The sequence below is a fragment of the Cynocephalus volans genome, chromosome 1 (assembly GCF_027409185.1).
Source record: "Cynocephalus volans isolate mCynVol1 chromosome 1, mCynVol1.pri, whole genome shotgun sequence".
Lineage (NCBI taxonomy): Eukaryota > Metazoa > Chordata > Mammalia > Dermoptera > Cynocephalidae > Cynocephalus > Cynocephalus volans.
In genome coordinates this window covers 57,093,490-57,114,070 of record NC_084460.1, presented here as the reverse complement: position 1 = coordinate 57,114,070, position 20,581 = coordinate 57,093,490, and the positions used below count along the sequence as shown (strand labels likewise).

Here is a 20,581-nt window from a genome sequence, read left to right as displayed (position 1 = left end):
GCCAGCTGGAGGCGGGCAGGTCCGGGCGGGGCCGCGCCACGGAGTCCACGGCCCCGCGCTCCCCGCCCCGCCACCGCCGCGCCGCGCCGCGCCCCGCGGGAGGAGCGGCCGAGCCGGCCGGCGAAGGAGCAGCCCGCGGCGCGGGGGCATGAAGTTGGGCGTGCGCGGGCCTCGGAGCGGGGGCGCGGCGGAGTCGGGAGCCGCCCGCGTCTAGAGCCCGCTGGTGCGCCATGGAGCTCCGGGGCCCCGGGGCGCCGCCGCCGCTGCTGCCGCCGCTGCTGCTGCTTCTGGGGGCCGGTCTCCTGCCCGGTAAGTTTCGGGGCGCTGCACGGGACCCCTGTCGCCCGACCCCCGGGGCCGTAGGAGGGGAAGATCGCGGCCGCGGTCCCAAGCCGCGGGTGCGCGCAATGGGGCGGCCGCGGAGGCTCCAGCACCCCCAGAGACGCACGAGTTGTCTTGCGGCGCCGGCTGAGCCCGGGCGAAGAAGGAGTTAACCCGTCCACGAATGCCAGGAGAGGGGATTTGGGTGGGTGGGTAGGGGGGTTCCCGCTGCTTTTTCGGGAGCCGGACCCAGAAGCTCCAACTTGGGTAGAGGCAGCGCCCATTTCGCGCCCCCCCATCCATCCGGCCAAATTTCCCTGTAGATCCCCGTGCCTGCTCCCGGTTTAGAGGACCAGAGAGGTGGGCTGCCCTTAGCAGTCCCCATGGCACCATTTCTGCTTCCCCAGGCTCGCTGGAACAGGGAAGTTCTGGCTCCCTCGCTCCCTCTTCCCTCCCATCCCATCCTCTGGGCAGCCACCTTGCGCCCCCACCCCCATTCAGGGGCTTGGTGGAGGGAATTTAACCCCCTAGCCTCCCAGGGAGGAGTGGGCTGCACCTTACTGGTCAAAGGGATCAGGAAGAACAAGGTCGGGGGTGAGGGCTCCGGGCTGGGAGTCAAGGGTCCCAGAGTTCTCGGATCGACCCCAGCCTAAGGTCCTGCTTGTGACTCTCAGGTGAGCAGGGCTGAGCAGGTAGCAGGGGCCTCCCTTCCTGCTCCCCAACTGTCTCATGATGCAGCCACCCAGGGGAGGCAGGGAGGCCCTCGGGCCCCGTGGGGAGACCCCACAATGATAAGCGGGACCACAGATGTGCCGATGGAGCTGGGCTGAATGAGGGACCTCTCCCCAGGCAGCAGACTGGGGGCTCACTGCAGAGTCACTAATGGAGGGCATTCTGTGTGTCCATCCAGGAACACGTGCCGAGCTCATTGTCAGGGTCTGCACTTAAAAGGCCCCTCAGGCATCAGGAACAGTTTCTTCTGAGAGCTGGTGCGGTCCAGCAGCCTTAGGAAGCCCTCTTCCCCATCCCCCTGCCTGGGCTGGCTCCTGCCTCTGCTTCCTTCCGTTTGCTGTTACCACCTTGTGTCCTTTGACCTTGCTGGTCACTGGAGATGCAGCCCTTGCCTCAGACATCACAGCCTGACGGGAAGACATACCCAGATCAGTGCTTCTCGGGTGCATGTTTGGCTTTGTGCTGGTGTGGAGGTGCTAGCAGGGCCTGCCCAGCCGGATGGCCTGGGAGGTTTCCCTGGGGAAGTTACATTTACACCTGGGGTAGAGGAGGCACCAAGGTCAAGAGTGGGGGGTGGGGACGCTAGTGCAAGGGTCCTGAGGTGGCAGGTGGTGCCCATGAGGAGCCAAGAGGAAGCGGATGTGGCTGAGCATGGCCTGGAGGGGGCAGCCTGGATGGCCACCCATCCCCCTGCACCTGAGCCCCTCATCTGCCTGTCCTTGCAGTGAACAGCCACATGGAGACCCGGGCCCACGCAGAGGAGCGGCTTCTGAAGAAACTCTTCTCTGGCTACAACAAGTGGTCCCGGCCGGTGGCCAACATCTCAGACGTGGTCCTCGTCCGCTTCGGCCTGTCCATCGCACAGCTCATCGACGTGGTAGGTGCGGGCTGGGCCCTGGGCTGTCACACATGGTGACTGGAGCATGCTGTAGGGAGCTCTGTGTCTGGGAGTGGCCTTGCAGGGCAGTGGCTGGGGATGGGCAGAGAGGACAGCACATGATCACTCTATGTGGCTGCAGGGCCCTGCAGTCAGGGAGAAGCCCAGGGCCATGTGCACGATAGAGATGCTGCTTCCACACCCAGAGCCTGAACCAGACCAACCAAGGACCTCAGGCTCACAGCTGGATCACAAATTCTGGCTGTGTCCGGGGTCGCCACCCAGGGGCCGTGGCTCTTTGGGGGCCAGGTTGAGGAACAGCGGAGACAGTTCTACATTTCCTGGCTAGGTTCAGCTGCTCTGGTTTGGGTGGGACCATCGTCTGGGGTACCTGGCCTGGTGGAAGTTCCAGCAGCACAAGGCCATGCCCCTTATGCTGGGCCTCGGAGGCTGGGCTCTGGCCTGATGCTGGCGGCAGTAGCTCTGGGAGCCAGTGGGGAAGTGGAAGCCCAGCTGGGTTTGGAAGGGCCTGAGTTTTCCACACTGGGATCCAGCCAGCTCCTGCCCCTGCTGATAAATCACAGCCTGCTGGGTCCAGGGAGGGAGCCTGAATCTGAGGAGGGGCATTTATCTCCTGAAGGGACTGCATACATCCATAAAGGCCCACCCCACACCCTTCCAGGACCCCAGGTCTCCTGGTCAGGAGAGGAGCCACTGGTTTGGGGGAGAATTTCCTTTCTTCCAGAGGCCCTGGGCTGGTGCCTGCGTCCTGCCTGTGAAATGGGTGAGGGTTGCTGCACCACCTCAGGCTGCGTGGGAGACATCCCAGGGGCCCTGGAGGTTGTGGGGGACTGCAGCCACATTCCCATGGAGAGACTGCCCCTGCGGTGGCAGCAGCCTGCACAGGGCTGTGCATGGAGACCCCGGTCCAGAGTCAGCCACCCAGACCACCACCCTCAAGTGTCCTGGAATTGGCCCTTGAGTGGTTCCTATGAAGTGTCCCCAGCTGGGGCCCAGCCAGAGATAGTGTGAGATGTACAGGCTTCATCAGCCCTGCTAAGGTTTGCAGACAAAATGCAGAGGTGGCCGCTGGTGGCTGCTCAGGCTTGGGGCCTGCTACCCCACCGCCCAGCCTCAGGGCTGGCTCTTGCTCCTCACACTGCTGCAGAAGTCCCCGTCTGCCCGGGAGACCCTGAGGCTCAGAGCACACCCAGCGCTAAGACTCTGGTGGGGGACCTGGAGGAGCTCCCAGCCCTGTTCTCTGCCCTGGAGCTGGCTCGCACACACGGGAACAGGCACACACATGTGTGCTCACAGCTCTTGTGTGCTGGCCCGAGGCTGCAGCTGTGTGTGGGGGTGGGGGGCCCTCCAGGGGCTGGGGTCCATGGGCTCCCACTCTGGTGCCCACCTGAGCCCCCTCCAAGGGTCTCGTGTCCTTGCTGCAGATGTGGAACGCCGTCATGGGGATCTCTGTGTGGGAGGTAGAGCTTGTGTGCTGCCTGTGTGAGCTCACGCCCAGCATGGGCTGCAGAGGAGGCTGCGGAATCCCCAGCGCTTTCCCGCCCCGCCTGGGCTAGTGTTGAGTCCTCGTGAAATAGTACCTGAGAGTGTGTCACCCACTGTGTCTGTCTGCCACTCCAAGGGCACCTGGGGTGTGAGGCTGCAGGGCTGGGTGCTGGGGCCAGAGTCCAGGCCTGGCTATGGGAAGCTTGTTCTGAGGACCCTGGAGCCCAGCATGGGCTGGGGCTGGCTGTCCCCAGCTTCTTCATACATGCAGGGTCGAGGTCATGCGGGGATGAGAGGGTGGCTCTGCCGAGGCCAGGCAGCTGGCTATGTGACCGCTCCTCGGCGTCCTTCCAGGGAGGGGACTGGCTTGAGCAGCTGGTGACCTGCCTGGTGGCTCCTCTGGAGAGCAGGAAGGGCCAAGAGCAGGGGCTGGGAACTCAGGAGGGTGTAGCCCCTCCTCGCACAGCAGCGCCTGGGGATGCGAGTACCCCCACCCCCACCCCAGTCCTGTTTTACGCACCAAGATGCTTTTCTGACTTGACGATCATGTGGGTTCTGGGGTCAAGTAGCTTTCCCTGACAAAGTCTTGTTTGTCTCTGGAGGGGCTGATGAGGACACAAGTTGGCTGTTTAGAGGGTGGAAAGCCACCTTGCACAAGATGCTGTCCTCAACACCCGATGCGGCCCTCTTCTCTAGACCCCTCCTTGCAGGGGAGGAGCCTCCGCCCTCAGTGTTTGTGGGCACCCTGCTTTCTGAGGGAGACTGAGTGCTGCTCTCCAAAACCATGCAGGGATGTCCCTGGTCCCCTGGAGTGCCAAGTGGGCAGGGGTGAGGCTGTGGCCTCCCAGAGGTTGGCATTCAGCACCCACAGAGTGGGGTGTGAGGACACTGGGGGTGGGCATTCTGTCCCTGCAGACCCCTGCACCCTGAGCCTGGCATTCTTCTCCAGAATGTTCCACCCTGTCCTGGAGTCTCACTGCCAGAGCACAGGTCTTAAACCAGCTGCTCCTCATCAGGAGCATGACGGATGGATCGTGACCCAGAAGGGAAATAAAGGCTATGGGGGAGGGTGCTGCAAGCAGGGGAGGTGGGCAGCAGTCTAGTCCTTCTCAATTGGACACAGTGACCTGAGGTGCAGCCAGCCAGGGTCTCCTGATCCTCCCATTGCAGGTCACAAGGCTTAGGTCCTGGAGGGGCAGTTTGGCCAGGGGTAGCTTTGGTGGCTGCTGGAGGGAGCAGGTACAGGCTCACCTTGGGTTCTCACCTACAAGGGGCTGCCCCCAGGAGCCGGGACGGAGCCATGCGGATGGGTGGGGCCATCGAGGTGGGCAAGGTGGCTCCTGCAAGCAGCCTGGGAGCCCCACTTTCCCTCCCCACCCACCTGCCCTTGGCAGGGGGCCTGTGAAGTCAGCCAGACCTTGTTCCCAGTTTCCTTCTGGAAAGGCTCAGGGGCCTTTGTCCCCACATCCCTAAGTCCCCTTGGGCCACCATCCTGAGTTTGGCAGTCTCCAGGGATGAGGCACTTACTCCCTCCTGAGGCGGCCCACCAGGTGTGTCCAGCCCTGACCCCGCCCTGTGCCCATGGCTGTGGATAAGGAAACTCAGCTCCAGAGGGAGGTGCCTGCCACGGAGGGTGACACGAGCTCCCTTCTCCTTTGTGCCTAGGACGAGAAAAACCAGATGATGACGACCAACGTATGGGTGAAGCAGGTGAGTGGGGTAGCAGCACCCTCCCCTGTGCCCCTCCCCCCATGCCCATCTCCTCTGACCCTGTGGCTTTCCCGCCCGCCCAGGAGTGGCACGACTACAAGCTGCGCTGGGACCCAGCCGACTACGAGAACGTCACCTCCATCCGCATCCCCTCTGAGCTCATCTGGCGGCCTGACATCGTCCTCTACAACAAGTGAGTCCCTGGCGGGGCACGGTGGGGAGGAGTGGCCAGTGCCCGGCCCAGTGTGGCCCAGACTGGTATGCACCAGCCAGGGCTGAGGCCGGACCCAGGGAGAATAGGGCCAGAGCCATGGAGATGTTGGGGTGTCTGGGGGGAAGGGCTCCCCAGGCCAGCAAAGAGGCCGAGGATGTTCCAGGGGCTGTGGTCCAGAGCGTGGGAGCCAGAGGGGCCTGAATGTGGCTGTTGGCATCTGGGGACACTGTCCTACTCGAACTGGCCCTGGGGCCTTGGGGGCCACCTCCTGGCACTGGCAGGAAAGGGGAGTTGGACCCCCTGCCCCAGCAATGACTGCAGGGCTTTTGGGCTGAAGTGATTTTTAGTCGGCCCCCACCCCAGGCACGTGGCCCCCGCCATACTTGCTTCACATTCTGAAACCACGGTGTGGAGGAGGGGTGCTCTGGAAAGGGGGCGAGGTCCCCAGGACGGTCTGCTCCCACGTCAGCACCGCCTCTGCCTCCCATCTGCGTCCTCAGCAGCTCCCGTGGGCCCCCCACCCCCACGGACATCGCCGGGTCAGCAGGCCCAGCTCATCCCGCTCAGCTCGAGCAAACAAAGCCTCAGGCTCAGCCGAGCTCGGCAGGTTCCCGGGAGGCTCAGCTGAATTTGGTCGTGTGAACGGTATTTCTACATTTCTGTCTTGGAAGGCAGGCTGCATCTCCAGGGACTGGCATGGCAGACAGTGGCCTCCAGAGGGCTGGAGTCCTTAAACTTGTCCTTCCTGGGGACCCTCGCCAGGACCCTGAGCCCAGGGCCACCATCCCTTTCTGAGCTCACCCCAACCAGGGATGATTCTGCAGGCACAGGGCCTGGGCAGGAACGGGTCCTGCAGCACCTACAGATAAATGGAAACACCTCCTTCTTCTGGTCCCTGCCATCTGCCATAGCCCCTTCCAGGCCGCGGGGCATCCACCTGACCTACAAACATCCCTATTTGATTGAGAATGATTGGGCTGCTCTCCCCACTTAATTGACTCCAGTAATGGCAGCGGGAAGAGCTCCAGGTAGTGTTCCAGGACGCACCGCGGAGGCGGTCGTGGCTGGGGGTCACTGCTGTTTGCTCAGGACAGGTTCTCTGCCCTCCACATGCCTCCCAATCTGAACAACAGCCCGGAAATCTTCCCAGCAACCCACCTCTGGCCCTGGCACCGAATCCACCCAGAGTGGCCTGCTTGGCACACGAGAACTTTTGTGTTCCAGAGAGAACTGGAAGCTCCTGCGTGGTATGAGCCTGGCAGATAAGCAGCTCTGGAAACGTGTATGCAGGACTGCAGCCCCCCCAGGACCGCAGCCCCCAAGACCCCAGACCCCCAGGACTGCAGCCCCTACAGGACCACAGCCCCCAGGACTTCAGTTCCCCCAGGACCACAGCCCTCTAGAACTGCAAACCCTAGGACTGCAGGACCCCAGCCCCACCAGAACCCCAGCTCAGGAGGCGGGGGCTACGGCCACCCCAAATCTTTGTTTCTCTCCTCCCTGCCAGGACTTACGGGGTAGTGGGGTGGACTCCCAGCTTCTCTAGGAGGCTGGGTTTGTCACCCAGGCTTTGTCTGGATGGGACTTGGGCCCCGGGTAAGGGCAAAAAGGACCCTGGAGCTGGTGGCTGAGCTGGGCTCTGGCCACAGCCACTGAGAAGGGCCATTTCCAGGGGTAACAGGCAGCTGCTGGCTGGGCTGCTATTCACCAGAGCATGGCTGGTGGTCAGCCCACGCTGCTGGATGGGCCTCCCCGGCTCTTCTGCTGGCTCTGGGGAGTCGCGGCTCTTATCTTGGCTTTGGGGTGCCCCCTTGGTTGGAGGCCTTGCTGTCCACTTGGGATTCCTTTGAGATTGGCTCTCTGGGGTGGGCAGAGGGTCTCCCACGGCCCCACGTGCGCAGCATCCCATGGGTGGGCCATCCTGGGCTCTGGAGCAGGCACCTGCTCCCACCTCCTACACTGTGGGTCTGTGCAGCAGGCCCAGAATGAGTGGATTAGCTGTCGTGCCCTCGCCCCTCGGGATTCCTGGTGCTCTGTGGTGCTGGGCTGGGACATGGGACTGGAAACTGCTGGATGGGACTTCACCTGGCATGGCAGAACCAGCCTCAGGAGAGGCCTTCATGCAATGGCTCCGTCCTGGTGCCTGGCCGGGCTGTCTGGTCCCAGTGCAGCGTGCAGGGCCGCCCCTCCACCCTCCTGGGTCCTTGCCAGGGCTGGACACACCCTCGGCACAGGAGCATGATGTAGGAGCATGACGTGGGAGCAGCACAACCAACACACACGCCGGGCCTGGGGCACCGTCACCACCTCCACCACCGAGGGGGAGCAGAGGGTCCCAGAGCCCTCTGAGCATGGGGGGCTGGGTGTTCAGAGTGTGCTGGGGAAGACGGAGCCCTGGCTCGTGTCCTGTGGGCAGAGAAACAGACCCAGGGGCCTGGTGGGACCCAGGAACCCGGCATGGATTCCCAGACCCAGGGCTGGGGGGAAGTGAGCACCTGGAACCTTCCCTGCCCCTGCCCAGAGGCTGGGCCCCACCCTGCTCCTTAACAGAGCCTCTAATGTCCTCCTTGCAGAATATTTGCTGAATGAACGGGGAGTCTCTCATTTGCTGTGTGAGAATGTTTTAATTTGTTCCTCAAAGAGATGAGGCTTTGACTTTTGGAGAGAGGGGCTGGGGAGGAGGCGGCACACTTGACCTTGATTCTGCGTGGACTGAAATACACAGCAGGACTCTGCCCCTGCCCCAGAGGGAACCTCGGCTTCTGCCCCAAAGCCAGGCTGTGCCCTCACTGAGGTGCGTGTGCAGAATCCTCTCACGGGATCACCTTCATCCGCAGTGCAGTGCATGGGGTTGGCTTGGAGGAGTTATGGGGGGCAGAGGGCCGGGCTTGGCACCAACAGAGACCATGGCAGGGCTCAGGGCTTGGTGACTTTGAGGGTCCAGCAGTGGAGCCAGCTGCAGGAAGGGAAAGTCCCTGAGGGTTCCAGGTGGTAGCTGCTGTGGTGTCGTAACTGGTCAGGACCTGACAGGGCTTGGTCGGGTGCAGGGCCAGCTGGAGACTTGTGTGTGCAGGAGCAGACAAAGTGGAGCAGGGCAGCGGCTGGTTCTGCCCCAGGCCCTTGGAAGCCCTGGCCTTGAAGCCTGATCTCAGGGAATGAGGTGGGTGGATGGGCCGAGGGGCCCAGGCAAACAGAAGGTACAGGTGCCTGTGGTCCAGTGGTTGTGCCATGGCCCCACCATTCCCGCAGTGTGAGACCAGCACCATGCACGCAATGCTGTTAATGGGAATTTGATTGGGTCTCAGGGCTCAGGAACACAAGGGCAAGGTTTCCCGTCAGTGTTTCTGAGCCAAAGCCTGTGGCACCTGCCCAGAGGGGCTTGGACAGCGGCTGCTGCCTCCACAGGTCTGTGGGCACCAACCCAGGGTCAGAATGGACAGCCTGGTCGTTGTGGGGAAACTAAGGCGTAGGTCACACAGGGCGCATGGGGTGTGGGGCTCTCAGGACCAAGTGCTTCCAGCTGTGGAGGAGGTAGAGACGTGAGCCAACTCCAGGAGAAAGAAGGGCCTCGTGGGGGCTGCTGGCCAGTGTCCTCCAGTCCCCAGGAGCCCAGCTGCCTTGGCGCCAGAATGTGCTATATGGCACGCCCCACCGGCTGGTGCCGTCTGTGGGCATAGCGACTGTGATGCCCAGGGGCCAGGGCTGGGAGCTCTGCCACTAGGGGAAGGGGCCCGAGGGACCACAACCCCTCACTCCACTGACCACTCAGGCCCGTGGACGGGACACCAGCATCTGCCCAGCAGAGGGAAGGACCGGAATTCACATCCAGCTTGCTATGTCCTGGGCCACCTGGGCCCCGTCCTCACCTGTGTGGCCCTGGCATCCTCATCCTCCCTGGCAGGGGGGTGATCACTAAGTCCCCAGGGTTAGTGGAAAGCATGTCACTGGCTGGGCCACCCACAGTGGCTTTGAACATCCTCCCCGGTCTTGGGCAAAAGTAGGTGGTCCAGGGTCCAAGACTGGGCCCAGCCCCAGTTGGGGGATGAGACGCTGTTCCCTGGGAGGTTAAAGCTCTGAAGTCTGCCGCGTGTTGTCCTGGGGCCACTTCCACGACCATGGCTGCCCTGCCTACTGACCACCCGCAAGACTGTCAGGCCCATGGGCTCCCCTTCCTGCAGTGACTGGCCCAGGCTGCCGGCTAGCACACTGCAGGACTAGTCAGCAGCACCGCCTTCCGCTCTGTGCTTGTGGGCTTCAGATGGCTGCCAGTGGAAGCCAGGGCAAGAAATTCCCATGGCGGCCCACGGTGCTGCAGACAACAAAGGCAGTGGTTGTCCCTGGCTGCTTGAGGTGCAGGTGTGTGGGAATACCATGCGCCCTGGTGAGGAGGTGCCAGGAGACTGCCCCAGACCCCACTCCGCCCCATGAATAACAGTAATCACCAACAACAGTGCTGTCTGCCTGCATGCATCAGGCACGGCATGGACCCTTCATGTGATCTCCAAGCCACACAATATCCCTCGCTCAGGGATGGTAAACCGAGGTGCAGGTAAGTGATGAGCCGGCCGCATGCTCCGCCCGTGACTGGCTGTGACCCAGGTGAGGCTGCCGGCCTGTCTGTGCTATCCATGCCGGTGCCATGTGCAGGTGCGTGGGGGTGCAGGAGGACGCGGGGGCGTCGGGTGCGGAGGTGTGGGGTTCTCACGCTCTCCATTCTCTCTCTTCCTGCCCAGTGCGGACGGGGACTTTGCAGTCACCCACCTGACCAAGGCACACCTGTTCCATGACGGGCGGGTGCAGTGGACACCCCCGGCCATCTACAAGAGCTCCTGCAGCATTGATGTCACCTTCTTCCCCTTCGACCAGCAGAACTGCACCATGAAGTTCGGGTCCTGGACCTATGACAAGGCCAAGATCGACCTGGTGAGCATGCACAGCCGTGTGGACCAGCTGGACTTCTGGGAGAGCGGCGAGTGGGTGATCGTGGACGCGGTGGGCACCTACAACACCCGCAAGTACGAGTGCTGCGCCGAGATCTACCCCGACATCACCTACGCCTTCGTCATCCGGCGGCTGCCGCTCTTCTACACCATCAACCTCATCATCCCCTGCCTGCTTATCTCCTGCCTCACTGTCCTCGTCTTCTACCTGCCCTCGGACTGCGGCGAGAAGATCACACTGTGCATCTCGGTACTGCTGTCGCTCACTGTCTTCCTGCTGCTCATCACCGAGATCATCCCGTCCACCTCACTAGTCATCCCGCTCATCGGCGAGTACCTGCTCTTCACCATGATCTTCGTCACACTCTCCATCGTCATCACAGTCTTTGTGCTCAATGTGCACCACCGCTCCCCACGCACGCACACCATGCCCGCCTGGGTGCGCAGGGTCTTCCTGGATGTGGTGCCGCGCCTGCTCTTCATGAAGCGGCCGTCCGTGGTCAAGGACAACTGCAGGAGGCTCATCGAGTCCATGCATAAGATGGCCAGTGCCCCGCACTTCTGGCCTGAGCCCGCGGGGGTGCCCAGCACGGAGAGTGGTGCCTGCAGCCAGGGTCCATCGCCCTCCCCATCCTTCTGCATGCCCCTGGACACACCGGCCGAGCCCCAGCCTGCCCGCACGTCACCCCCCGACCAAGTCCCCAGTCTGCAACCCTCAGAGGCCAAGAAGGCTGGCACCTGCCCCTCACCCGGCCCCTGCCTCCCACCCAACAGCACCCAGGCCCCAGAGCTTGCCAAAGCCAAGTCCTTGAGTGTCCAGCACCTGTCCAGCCCCAGCAAAGCAGTGCAGGGTGGCATCCGGTGCCGGTCTCGGAGCATCCAGTACTGTGTTCCCCGAGACGGTGCTGCCTCCCAGGTGGACGGCCAGCCAGCTGGCTCCCCGGCCTCTCTGAAGGCCCGCTCGGCCGACTTCTCACCTCCAGGCCAGCCTTCTCTCTGCAAATGCACATGCAAGGAGTCCCCCATGGCCTCCCCAAACGCCACGCTCAAAGCCCGCAGTACCAAAGCACCACTGCAGCCCCTACCCCTATCACCAGCTCTGACGCGGGCCGTTGAGGGCGTCCAGTACATCGCAGACCACCTGAAGGCAGAAGACACAGATTTCTCGGTAAGTCCCTGCCCCATGGCTGTGTCCAGGAGTAGTCTTGGCACAGATGGAACAGCAGATGCTCTCCATCTCTGGGGAATAATCCAGAAGCCCCAGCCCCAGACTCCAGGCTGCCCAGCTGTGGGCTGCCTGCATATGGCTGCAAGTCCCTGGGCACAGCTGGGGCTGAGTAGGGGCAGGTGGCCCAAGGCTAGTGGGGACCGGATGGCAGCATCTCCCCTCAGGCTTCAGGACACAGGGAGCCTCGGTGGGGGTGGGGGGGGGTCTACTGGCACCGTCTTTCCAGTGAAACACGAGGTCTTCCTTGGGCGTCTTGGGGCACTCTTGCTGACCTCTGGGGATTGCTGCCCAGTGACAGCCTAGGGACCCCACACCCGCCTTCTCCAAAACACAGTGAGGCTGCGGCCAATAGCATCTTTCCCAACCGTGCTCCTGCCTCTGACCTGCACCTGTGGAGAGGCCCGAGGGCATCTGAACCATGGGGCCAGGGTGAGAGGGGCTGTGGGAAGATGGGATGGGACTGAGCAGTCTCCAAAGCCTGGGAGGAGAGAAGGATTGGGGTCTGAGACTGCCCTCACATTTGGCCCCCTGAAGCCAAGCTGGGGAGAGGAAATGGAGAATCACGGGGTGGGAGCGGAATGCCAGCCCAGCCCTCGGGGACCTAGGGACCCCAGGGAGCCAGTTATCTGAGCAAACATGTCTAGGCAGCCAGGGGAGGGAGTCCTGGGCCCACCCATCACCCACTCCTCACACTCCAAGTGTCAACTGAACAGAGGCCTTAGGAACAGCCCGTGCCCCTCTGCTGAGTGTCGGCCACGTGTCCGCAGTTGCACACCCTTCCATGCGTTTCACACACCAGCAGTCACGAGGCTGGGGGAGGCAGCTCTGCCTGATGCGCACCACCAGGGGACACCCTCGCACACACATTGTCTGCCTGTTGCCCGTGGGGGTCTCTGCCTGCTTGGACTGGTCCAGGTTGGTGTGGAGCCCCCAGTTCAGAGTACAGCAGTGGGGAGGGGAGCAGCATGCAGGTGGGCAGGGGAGGTCAAGTCCTGCTCGGCCGCTATTGGCTGCCTGACATCGGGCCTCTTGGTGTCACCTGTAAGGCCCACAGTGACCCTCAGCCAGCATCTGCCTCTGCCCGGCTCCCTAGCGCTCTCTGCAACTGGCAGTTCGGACACACCTGGTGTCCGTCTCCCCATAGCTGAGCGAGCCCTGGAAAGGAGGGAGCTCGTGCCCCACACCCGAGAAGTGAGTGAGTCACTTGCTTGTCCCACAGACACCCCACTGATTCCCAGGAGGCTGTGAAGCCATTCTGGAGGTTTCCAGAAAGTTCTGGGTCACAGAGACCAGCCTGGGAGAAGCTGGCTTGGGGACCACGTTTTGCTGCCAGATCTTGAAAGGATGGACGGCTCCCTGACCCTGATGTGCCAGCTGTGCAGGCTGCTAAGGAGCCATTAACCCTCCAAAGTTCAATCAAAATCGTAGTGCAACGGGGTCAGTGCAGAGGCCTGGGAGCCCGGCCCATTGGGCATCACCATCCAGACGCCCCTTATCTGCCGGCCACTCTGGCTGCCTGACCTGGTTCTAGTTTCAACACTGCTGGGCCTGCGTACAGCAGGGCAGGCTTTGGTCAGTCACTCGTTTCATCCTCAGGGCGGCTGGGACGCCGCACACAGAGCAGGAGGAATTAAAGGAGAATTGGAAAAATAACACCGCAGGCGCCTGTTTCCCTGTCTTTCCTGGAACAGGAGTCCTGGGTGCTTTTTATTTATAAGTGACCCCATTTGCTCTCAGGTTTCCTGTAAATAAACATGGACATTTCAGTTTGGTTTAAAACCATCAGGATGCCTATGATTACTTTAAGAAATCAGAGCAGATGCCCCCAAACCAGGAAAGCTAAATTCTGCCCCTGGCCCAGGCCTGCTGAGTCCTCTCGTGCCACATCTTCTTCTGGTCACTCATGTGTCCATGGCCTGCTGGCCCAGGACACCCCCTCCTGGCCCATCCCAAGGGCAGCTCCAGCCAAGCTTAGGGGGTATTCTGGGTCCTTCTAGACATTGACTGTGCACACAAGACAGATGGAGGAAGGGGTGAGCAGCAGTGTGGGCGGCAGCAAAGGGGCTGCATTGGAGACGGAGGCTGGGCTGGGCATGGAGGCTGGGCCTCTAACTGCAGGCCTCGGACGGGGCCTAGAGATGCCATGTTGGCCTCCCCGGAGCCTTTGCTCCTTGTGCCAGCCCGGAGGAGGTGGCTGCCCTGTGTCTGCGCAGCGGCAGGAGCCTGGGCTGGGACCGACTCTCAACTACAGATGGGTAGCCATGGACCTGTCCCTTAGCATTCTGTGCCTCAGCGTCCCATGCACAAAAGGGACAGTCCAGGCGAGGGTTGAGTGAGTGACCACAGGTGATGGACGTACTCAGCTTTGTGCTTGTTGGCTGCTGCTGTCCGCCCTCTGGCCTGGAAGCCGCAGGTGTCGCAGCTCTCCTCCCCCCACCTCTGTGGAATCCCCGGGCAGGAGGCCAGAGTGGACAGTGGGGCCTGGCGTGGGTGTTCTCCCCAGTGGTCAGGCCACTAGCCAGCGTGCTCCTGGCCCTCGCCCTGCCCAGCCGCAGCTGTGGTGTCCACTCTCCAGGCCTCACCGCCCCATCTGCAGAATGGGGAGGGGACTTGGCCTCCATAGTGCCCCTCCCAGCGTGAGCCTCTCTGCGCCCTTCCAGCTCCGACAGCCTGCCAGGCAGATCAGGTGGGGACACAGTGTAGAATCTCCCGTCTCCTGCGGCGGTGCAGGGGCCATGTGGGCCATCAGGGGAGTTCTGCTCAGTCTGAGTCCAGAAGTCTGAGCAGGTGGGCTCCAGAGACGCCTGGCCCCTGCAGTGGCAGTGCTGGCCGAGCGTGCAGCTTCTCTGACTTCAGCTGGTCAAGCACTCTGTGCATGCCCATCCTGTGCAGCACCTGGGCACAGGTGCCTGGGTGTAGGGTGGCCGAGGCAGTAACCGTGTCTGTGTCTGCAGGTGAAGGAGGACTGGAAGTACGTGGCCATGGTCATCGACCGCATCTTTCTCTGGATGTTCGTCATCGTCTGTCTGCTGGGGACCGTGGGCCTCTTCCTGCCGCCCTGGCTGGCCGGCATGATCTAGGACCCAGCAGGGAGTCAGAGGCCCAGGCGCCTGTGGGATGCGGAGCAGTGTCCACGGCACTCACCCTGGACCCCCTGGCCTCCGTGGGACCACGCCGTCTGCCAAGCTGCCCCCCACCCTATCTGCTGAGTCCCCTGTAGGACGGCCTTGGAGGGAGCCACTGTCTCCTGGGAAGATGGAAGGGTGGGGACTGGTACGCGCAGTTCCATCGCAGGGCCACGTCATGGGCCAAGTCCTATTAAAATTTCTCCAGAGCATGGAGACTCGTCGACTCCTGACCTGCTGACAGGGCGGTGTGTCCATTGTCCTGATCTTCCCTGGGGCCCCTGAGGCTCCGTCCCCTTTCAGCCCCCAGTGCCCATTGTCCCTGAGCCTGAGGCCTGGCCGCTTCTCCTTCTACCCCTGGGGTCCTCAGGCTGGGATCTGACTCCAGAAAGGCCAGTCAGCAGACACGCAATCTCATAACCAGGAGGGGGTCCCAGTGGGAATTTATTTTGCTCTCTTTGGGATAAGTTAGTGAGAACCCAGGTTTTGTGGCTGAGAGGCATTGGGGATGGAGCCGTGTAGTCCTGGCTCTGCTTGGAGGAGGTTGGGGGGCAGGTTTCCAGAGGTGAGGGACCCTCGGCCCCAGGGAATCTAGGCATTTGCCTTTGAGGCATTATGGGGGTCATGGGCAAGCATTTTGAGGGGCCTAGTGACCCCCAAGCCCCCAGGCACTTGCATTTCATGATTCCCAGGACTGTGAGGGACATGAGTTGCCTACAGGCCCCAGCCTCTGGGCTCTTCTCTGACACCCCTGTAGGTCTCCTCTTCTGTGCACAGCCTGGGACATTCCCTCTGGGGCTCTGGATAGATGTGAGAAAAGACTTCCTGTCACAGTAGCTGTGGTGGGGCCAGAGGGGGATCTCTGGGACCAGGATACCCTGGGACCCTTGGCAGTGGGGATGGGTAGAAAGCCCTTGAGACATGTGGGGGTGGGGACCCCCCTGGGGTGTCCAGGCAGGCCTGGGTTCCTCTGGCTCATCCCCAGGATAGAGTTGAGGAGGGGCCTCACCCCACTGCCCACTTTGCCCAGAGGTGTTGTGGGCCCAGCCCTGGGACCCAGCTTTGCCTCTACCTGCAGATGAGCACCAGGCGGGCTGCACATCCCCAGGAGTCCTGGAGACACACACTTCCCCAGTGGGGTGGGCACATGCTGCCTCCGCCTTTCTGTGATTCCAAGTGCCCAGAAGGGAGAGGCAAGGACAGCGTGGACCCTGTCCCTGGCGTGACATCCTGGTGGGAGGAAGGTGGCCCAGGTGGCTGGTTACTGATTGGTCCACATCCCCCATCCAGCCAGGGTGGGCTTGGAGAGAGAAACTGTGTTCTGTCCCTCGGTCCTGGTGCCGAGGTCTCCCCTAGTGCTGGGCCTGGGTCATGAGTTGCTCGAGAGAATTAAATGAATAATTTAGTGACCTTTGGAGCTGACATGCACCGTGTGCTCAGGAAGTGCTTCTGCGCATGGTTCCACTTGCTGGTCCCAGCTGGACAGTGACGTGGATGGAGGCTTGGCCCGCACAGCCCATGCCTGCCCACCTATAGGAAGCCTCCTCTGGATGCCAAGCTGCTGGCCAGCTGCTCCTGAGACGCCTGGGGAGGGCCTTGAGTCAGAGGCCCTGGGAGGTTCTTGTGCCCAGAAATGGGATGTGGAGACCTAAGTGCCAAATCCTTGGGGTCCCCCAGTGACCCCTGGTATTCCCAGGGCATTTAGGACCCCATTGCTGGGCTTTGACCTGCACAGGGCTCCCAGGGACTGACTGGGCATCAGCCCCCCAACCCTTGGCCAGAGCACCCAGAATGTTGGGAGAGACCCCAGGCGGGTGAGTTCACTCCAGGACCATGGGACTGGGCAGGGGACTCCAGGCCTCGGAGGAGGGTGTCGGCCGCAGGTCGCAGATGTAAGTACCTTGATCTGTGTTGCATAAGCGGGTCCAGCTGCCAGATGTGTGTGTAGCTGCCAGAGCGGCCCTGGGTGCTGGGCCCAGCTGCAGACATTCTTTTCTGGGTCAGGAGACTGCAGAGTGGCCAGCACACGCCTGCCAGGGGCCCTCCCGTTGTATGGCTGGATAAAGGCTCCTTTCCCTTTCATGGTTTTTTTATTGTCTTATTTTTGGGAGCTAAAAAAAAAAGTCAGAGTTCACAAAAGGAACATAGAGCACCCATATTCCCACCACACCAAATTAACCACCACAACCGTTCAGGCGTGTTTGCCTCCAGTGCTTTTTTTAAAAATTGAGGTAAAACTTACATAGGGCAAAATGCATGGTGTTAAATTAAGCCTTTGGATCGGTGAGTTGTGAGAACTGGGGCTACTGCTAATGCAGACCCAACTTGCTGAGTAGGGGACACCACTGACACAGATCCCACTCGCTGTGTAGGGTGCCATCCCCCGAGCCCCTGCAGCCCCTCCTGCCTGTTCCTGTCCCCACTGGCAGTGGCCCTGCGGCTCTTGAGCTTCATGCAGTGGGAGCCTTAGGCCCTGGCTCAGTGTGCTGAGGCTCGTCCATGGCATTGCGTGTTCCTGAAGTTCATGCTGTTGTCTATCTGGTTTTGGTTGCTGGGCAGTGTTCTCTGAATAAAGTAAAACATGGTCTGTTCACCTGTCACCTGAAAACTTTGTTTCCAGTTTCTGGTTGTCTGAGTCAGGGGCTGCAAGTGTGTGTATACGTCTGTGTGTGGATATGTGTTCTATTTTCTTGTAGGAACCATGTTCTTTATTTCCTATATGTGATGATGTTTCAGGGGGACCTTCTAGACCTGAGACTTCCCCTCCCAGGGCCAGCTCATGCCCGGGGCGGGCAGTCGGGCAGACCAGCCAACCCAGGCTGTGCTCACCACCCGCCCATCCATCTGACTCCCACTCGCCCAGCCAGCATTCCCGGCCCCAGGCCAGCCCCGGCCAGGCGCCAGCTGCTGCAGACCCTCCGTGGCACAACGCCTGCACAACTCTTCACGCAAGGCAGCCGTAGCTATTGTTCGGCCTCCCGGGGAACCCCATGGCAGCTCTGGCCAGGGCCTCCTACCTCCTCTCTGCTCCTGCCTGGCCCTGGTGCTGCTCTGTGGCCCTGCCTGGCGTGATGAGCCCTTGCTCTCAGGAGAGGTAATAAAAATCTTTCCAGGCTTTGGCCTCTCCTGTGGTCACTCAGCCTCCCTTGCAAACCAGGACCCAGCATGGAGCCCTCCTGGGCACCTGCCTGCAGGGGCTGCTGGGGTCACGGGCATCCCGTGGGAAGAGGTGCTTCGCAGCTCCCCAAAGTGAGTGTGTGAAAGTCCAGTCACTCCACGTCCCCGATGACACTTGGTCTACCAGGCCCAGCGCGGCCCACACGCTCGAGCTCCCTCAAGGGTCCCTCACTGTGGCAGCAGAGCAGACGCTGTGGTCCCATGAGCTGAGGCCCTTCACCACTGTACCTTTTATAGGACAAGTCTGCTGATCCCTGGGACAACTTCATGGCATGCACACAAACGAGTCCGTTAGTGCTCTGACATTTTCTTATTCTGCACTGGAATGTGCACTGGAAGGTGCACTGCACATTTTCTTATTTCTCAAACTGCACTGGAACTAGTTTGTTGTCCTTTTCTTACTTCTGAAATGGGGGAACCTTCTTGTGGATGAGCCCTGTGGTTGAGCTAAATTGCTTCTTTGCTGCTGATTCTCTGGGGAAGGCTTTTTGTGCAGCTCGGGTTTTAATGGTTGACTTTGTAGGTACTTCCCGGTCTTGTGAGGTCCAGTACACCTGGGTTGTGTGGAAACTCTGGTCTGGACCTGAGACTTTTCAGCAAACTGCACCCCTGTAGTTCTATATTCCTGACCAGTCTCCACTGAGTGGGCCTGTGCTGATTGAGGGGCAGATCAGCTGTCCATGCTGTGCCCCAGTGTTCCTCTGGTAGGTTTGTCTCCCCCAGCCCCTGCATTTCAAACTCTTCCCATGGGATGGGCCATGCACCAGTCCCTTGCAATGACTCACCGGCCTCTGAGCGGCTCCTTTTTTCAGTTGTCTGTGGCCCCTTGCTCCTATGTGGGTCCACGGAAACTCTGTTAGTGGTCTTTCTGGCCAGGGGGCCACCAAGGTCCTCTTTTCCTCTGCAGCCTCCAAGCAACTTCATCCGAAGGGCACAGCTGCAGCTTTTGCCAGCTCTTGCTCTGTGTGCTCACTAGGGCCAGCCCTGAAGTGGCCGGGGCACGGAATGGTGGGAGCGATCCTTTCTTTTTCTCATTGTGGCTTCTCCTATCCTCATGCACTCCGTAGGTCTTTCCTCCTCTTCCCCTGAGCTCTAGCGGCCCCACCTTGGCCATCATTGCTTTTTAATTGTTGTGAATTGGTCGATCATGGGAGAGGGTGACGCTGGGGACCATCTATTCTGCCATCTTGATCGGAAGTCCACCTGTATTCAGTTTTAGAAGATAATGCCAACAGGCTTTCCACGTGGTGGTACCGTGCACACTTCTGTCCATTGCTGCTCCCATCACTCTGATCTTGGCTGGCATTTCTTGGAACTTGCCTGCCTCACAGGGTGACGTACGTACAGAATGTGCATGAAGCATCGACAGTAGGACCTGGTGCATTTACACAGACTGAACACACCCATCTATGCAACGTCCAGGAGTCCCCTCTCCAGCCCAGCCAGTGGTGACCCTTCCCCAGGGGTATCCAATCACTGCTGACTGGTTTTGCCTGTCCTTGAATCTTGGGAGCATGGAATCATGCAGGGTGTGCTCTCGCTGGGCTTGTCTTCTCAGCCCCATGTGTGGCTTCACTCCTCACTTCCAAAGCCGTGGTCCCCCTGTTCTTCGGGGTCCACCATGTGGCTGTACGCAGGATCATCTCCTGCTGCTGTGGACAGCTCCAGTGCGCGTGTCTGGGGGCAGACAGCTCAGCTGTGGGACGTGCGTGCACTCGGCACAATTAGCTTCTGCGAATCGGGTTGCCGAAGCCCGGTGACGCTTCCCCTCCTCTGCTGGGTGCAGCTGCTCCCACGAGTACCGAGCGCTCTGGACTCGTGCCGGTCTGGCGGGAATATGGTTCTCTCTCACTGTTGTTTAAATTGTGTTTCTTTACTATCGTGTTGGGAGTCTTACGTGTTTATCAGTTATTCACATTTCTTCTGTAAAATGTCTATTTTTGTTTTTCATCAGTTTTTTCAATCTCTTTTATTGATTTCTACTTTAATCCTTTTGTAGCCAGAGAACTATTGTTTAATTACAATCCTTTCACATTTGTCGCACTTGTTATTGGACCCAGGTATGGTCTTATTTGATGTTCCACATATGTGTCTTCTGCCATGTTTCCAGGGAATGTTCTAGAAATGCCATCCAGGTCAGCAGTTGACAGTGTTGCTCAGGTTTTCTGAATCCTTGCTTACCTTCTGCCTGCATTCTTTCTTCTGATTCCTGCGAGGGGAGGGTTGATGTCACCCATTCTTCTCCCAGCTCTGTTTCCTGTTGCTTTGTGTGCTTTGAAGCTCTGTGGGGTCACAGTTAGGGCTGTTCTGTCCTCTTGGTGGATCCTCCCTCTCTCCTTACGTAATAATGTCCCTCTTCATCCCTGGTAACTTTCCACATTTTGAAGTCTACTTTTTCCAATAACAACAGAGCCACTCCAGCTTTTCCTCTGGATGGTATTTGCACGATATCTGTTTTTCCTCCCTTTTATTCTAACCTTTTTTGTGTTACTATATATGAAGTGGGTTTTCTGTAGACATGTAACCACCACCCCAGCCGGGTGTGGAACATTTCCATCACCCCAGAAAGTACCTTTGTGTAGTCCACACCTTCTGCACCTCAGGAAACCGCTGACCTGATCTCTGTCTCTGTAGTTACTCTGCATGTGAATGACACACACGCCTTCATGGAAGGCCCGTTGTTCAGCATGCTTTGGACATGCATCCATGATGTTGTGTGTATGTAATTCACTCATTTTTACAAATATGCTA

At 60.2% G+C, this 20,581-nt stretch overlaps 1 protein-coding gene across 1 annotated transcript; it reads left to right on the top strand.

Moving 5' to 3' along the window:
• Nucleotides 1–230: 230 nt before the first annotated feature.
• On the top strand, nt 231–14,608 carry CHRNA4 (cholinergic receptor nicotinic alpha 4 subunit). Its single transcript, XM_063102677.1, has 6 exons — nt 231–309; nt 1,779–1,930; nt 5,102–5,146; nt 5,230–5,339; nt 10,094–11,468; nt 14,483–14,608. Exons 1-6 carry the CDS (start codon nt 231–233, stop codon nt 14,606–14,608), a joined length of 1,887 nt encoding a protein of 628 aa, XP_062958747.1.
• Nucleotides 14,609–20,581: the final 5,973 nt, after the last annotated feature.

Coding starts and splice junctions, on each gene's coding strand:
- CHRNA4 (XM_063102677.1), top strand. CDS start 231: ATGGAGCTCCGGGGCCCCGGGGCGCCGCCGCCGCTGCTGCCGCCGCTG. Junction 5,147..5,229: donor CCAACGTATGGGTGAAGCAG/GTGAGTGGGGTA, acceptor CCGCCCGCCCAG/GAGTGGCACGACTACAAGCT. Junction 5,340..10,093: donor GACATCGTCCTCTACAACAA/GTGAGTCCCTGG, acceptor CTTCCTGCCCAG/TGCGGACGGGGACTTTGCAG.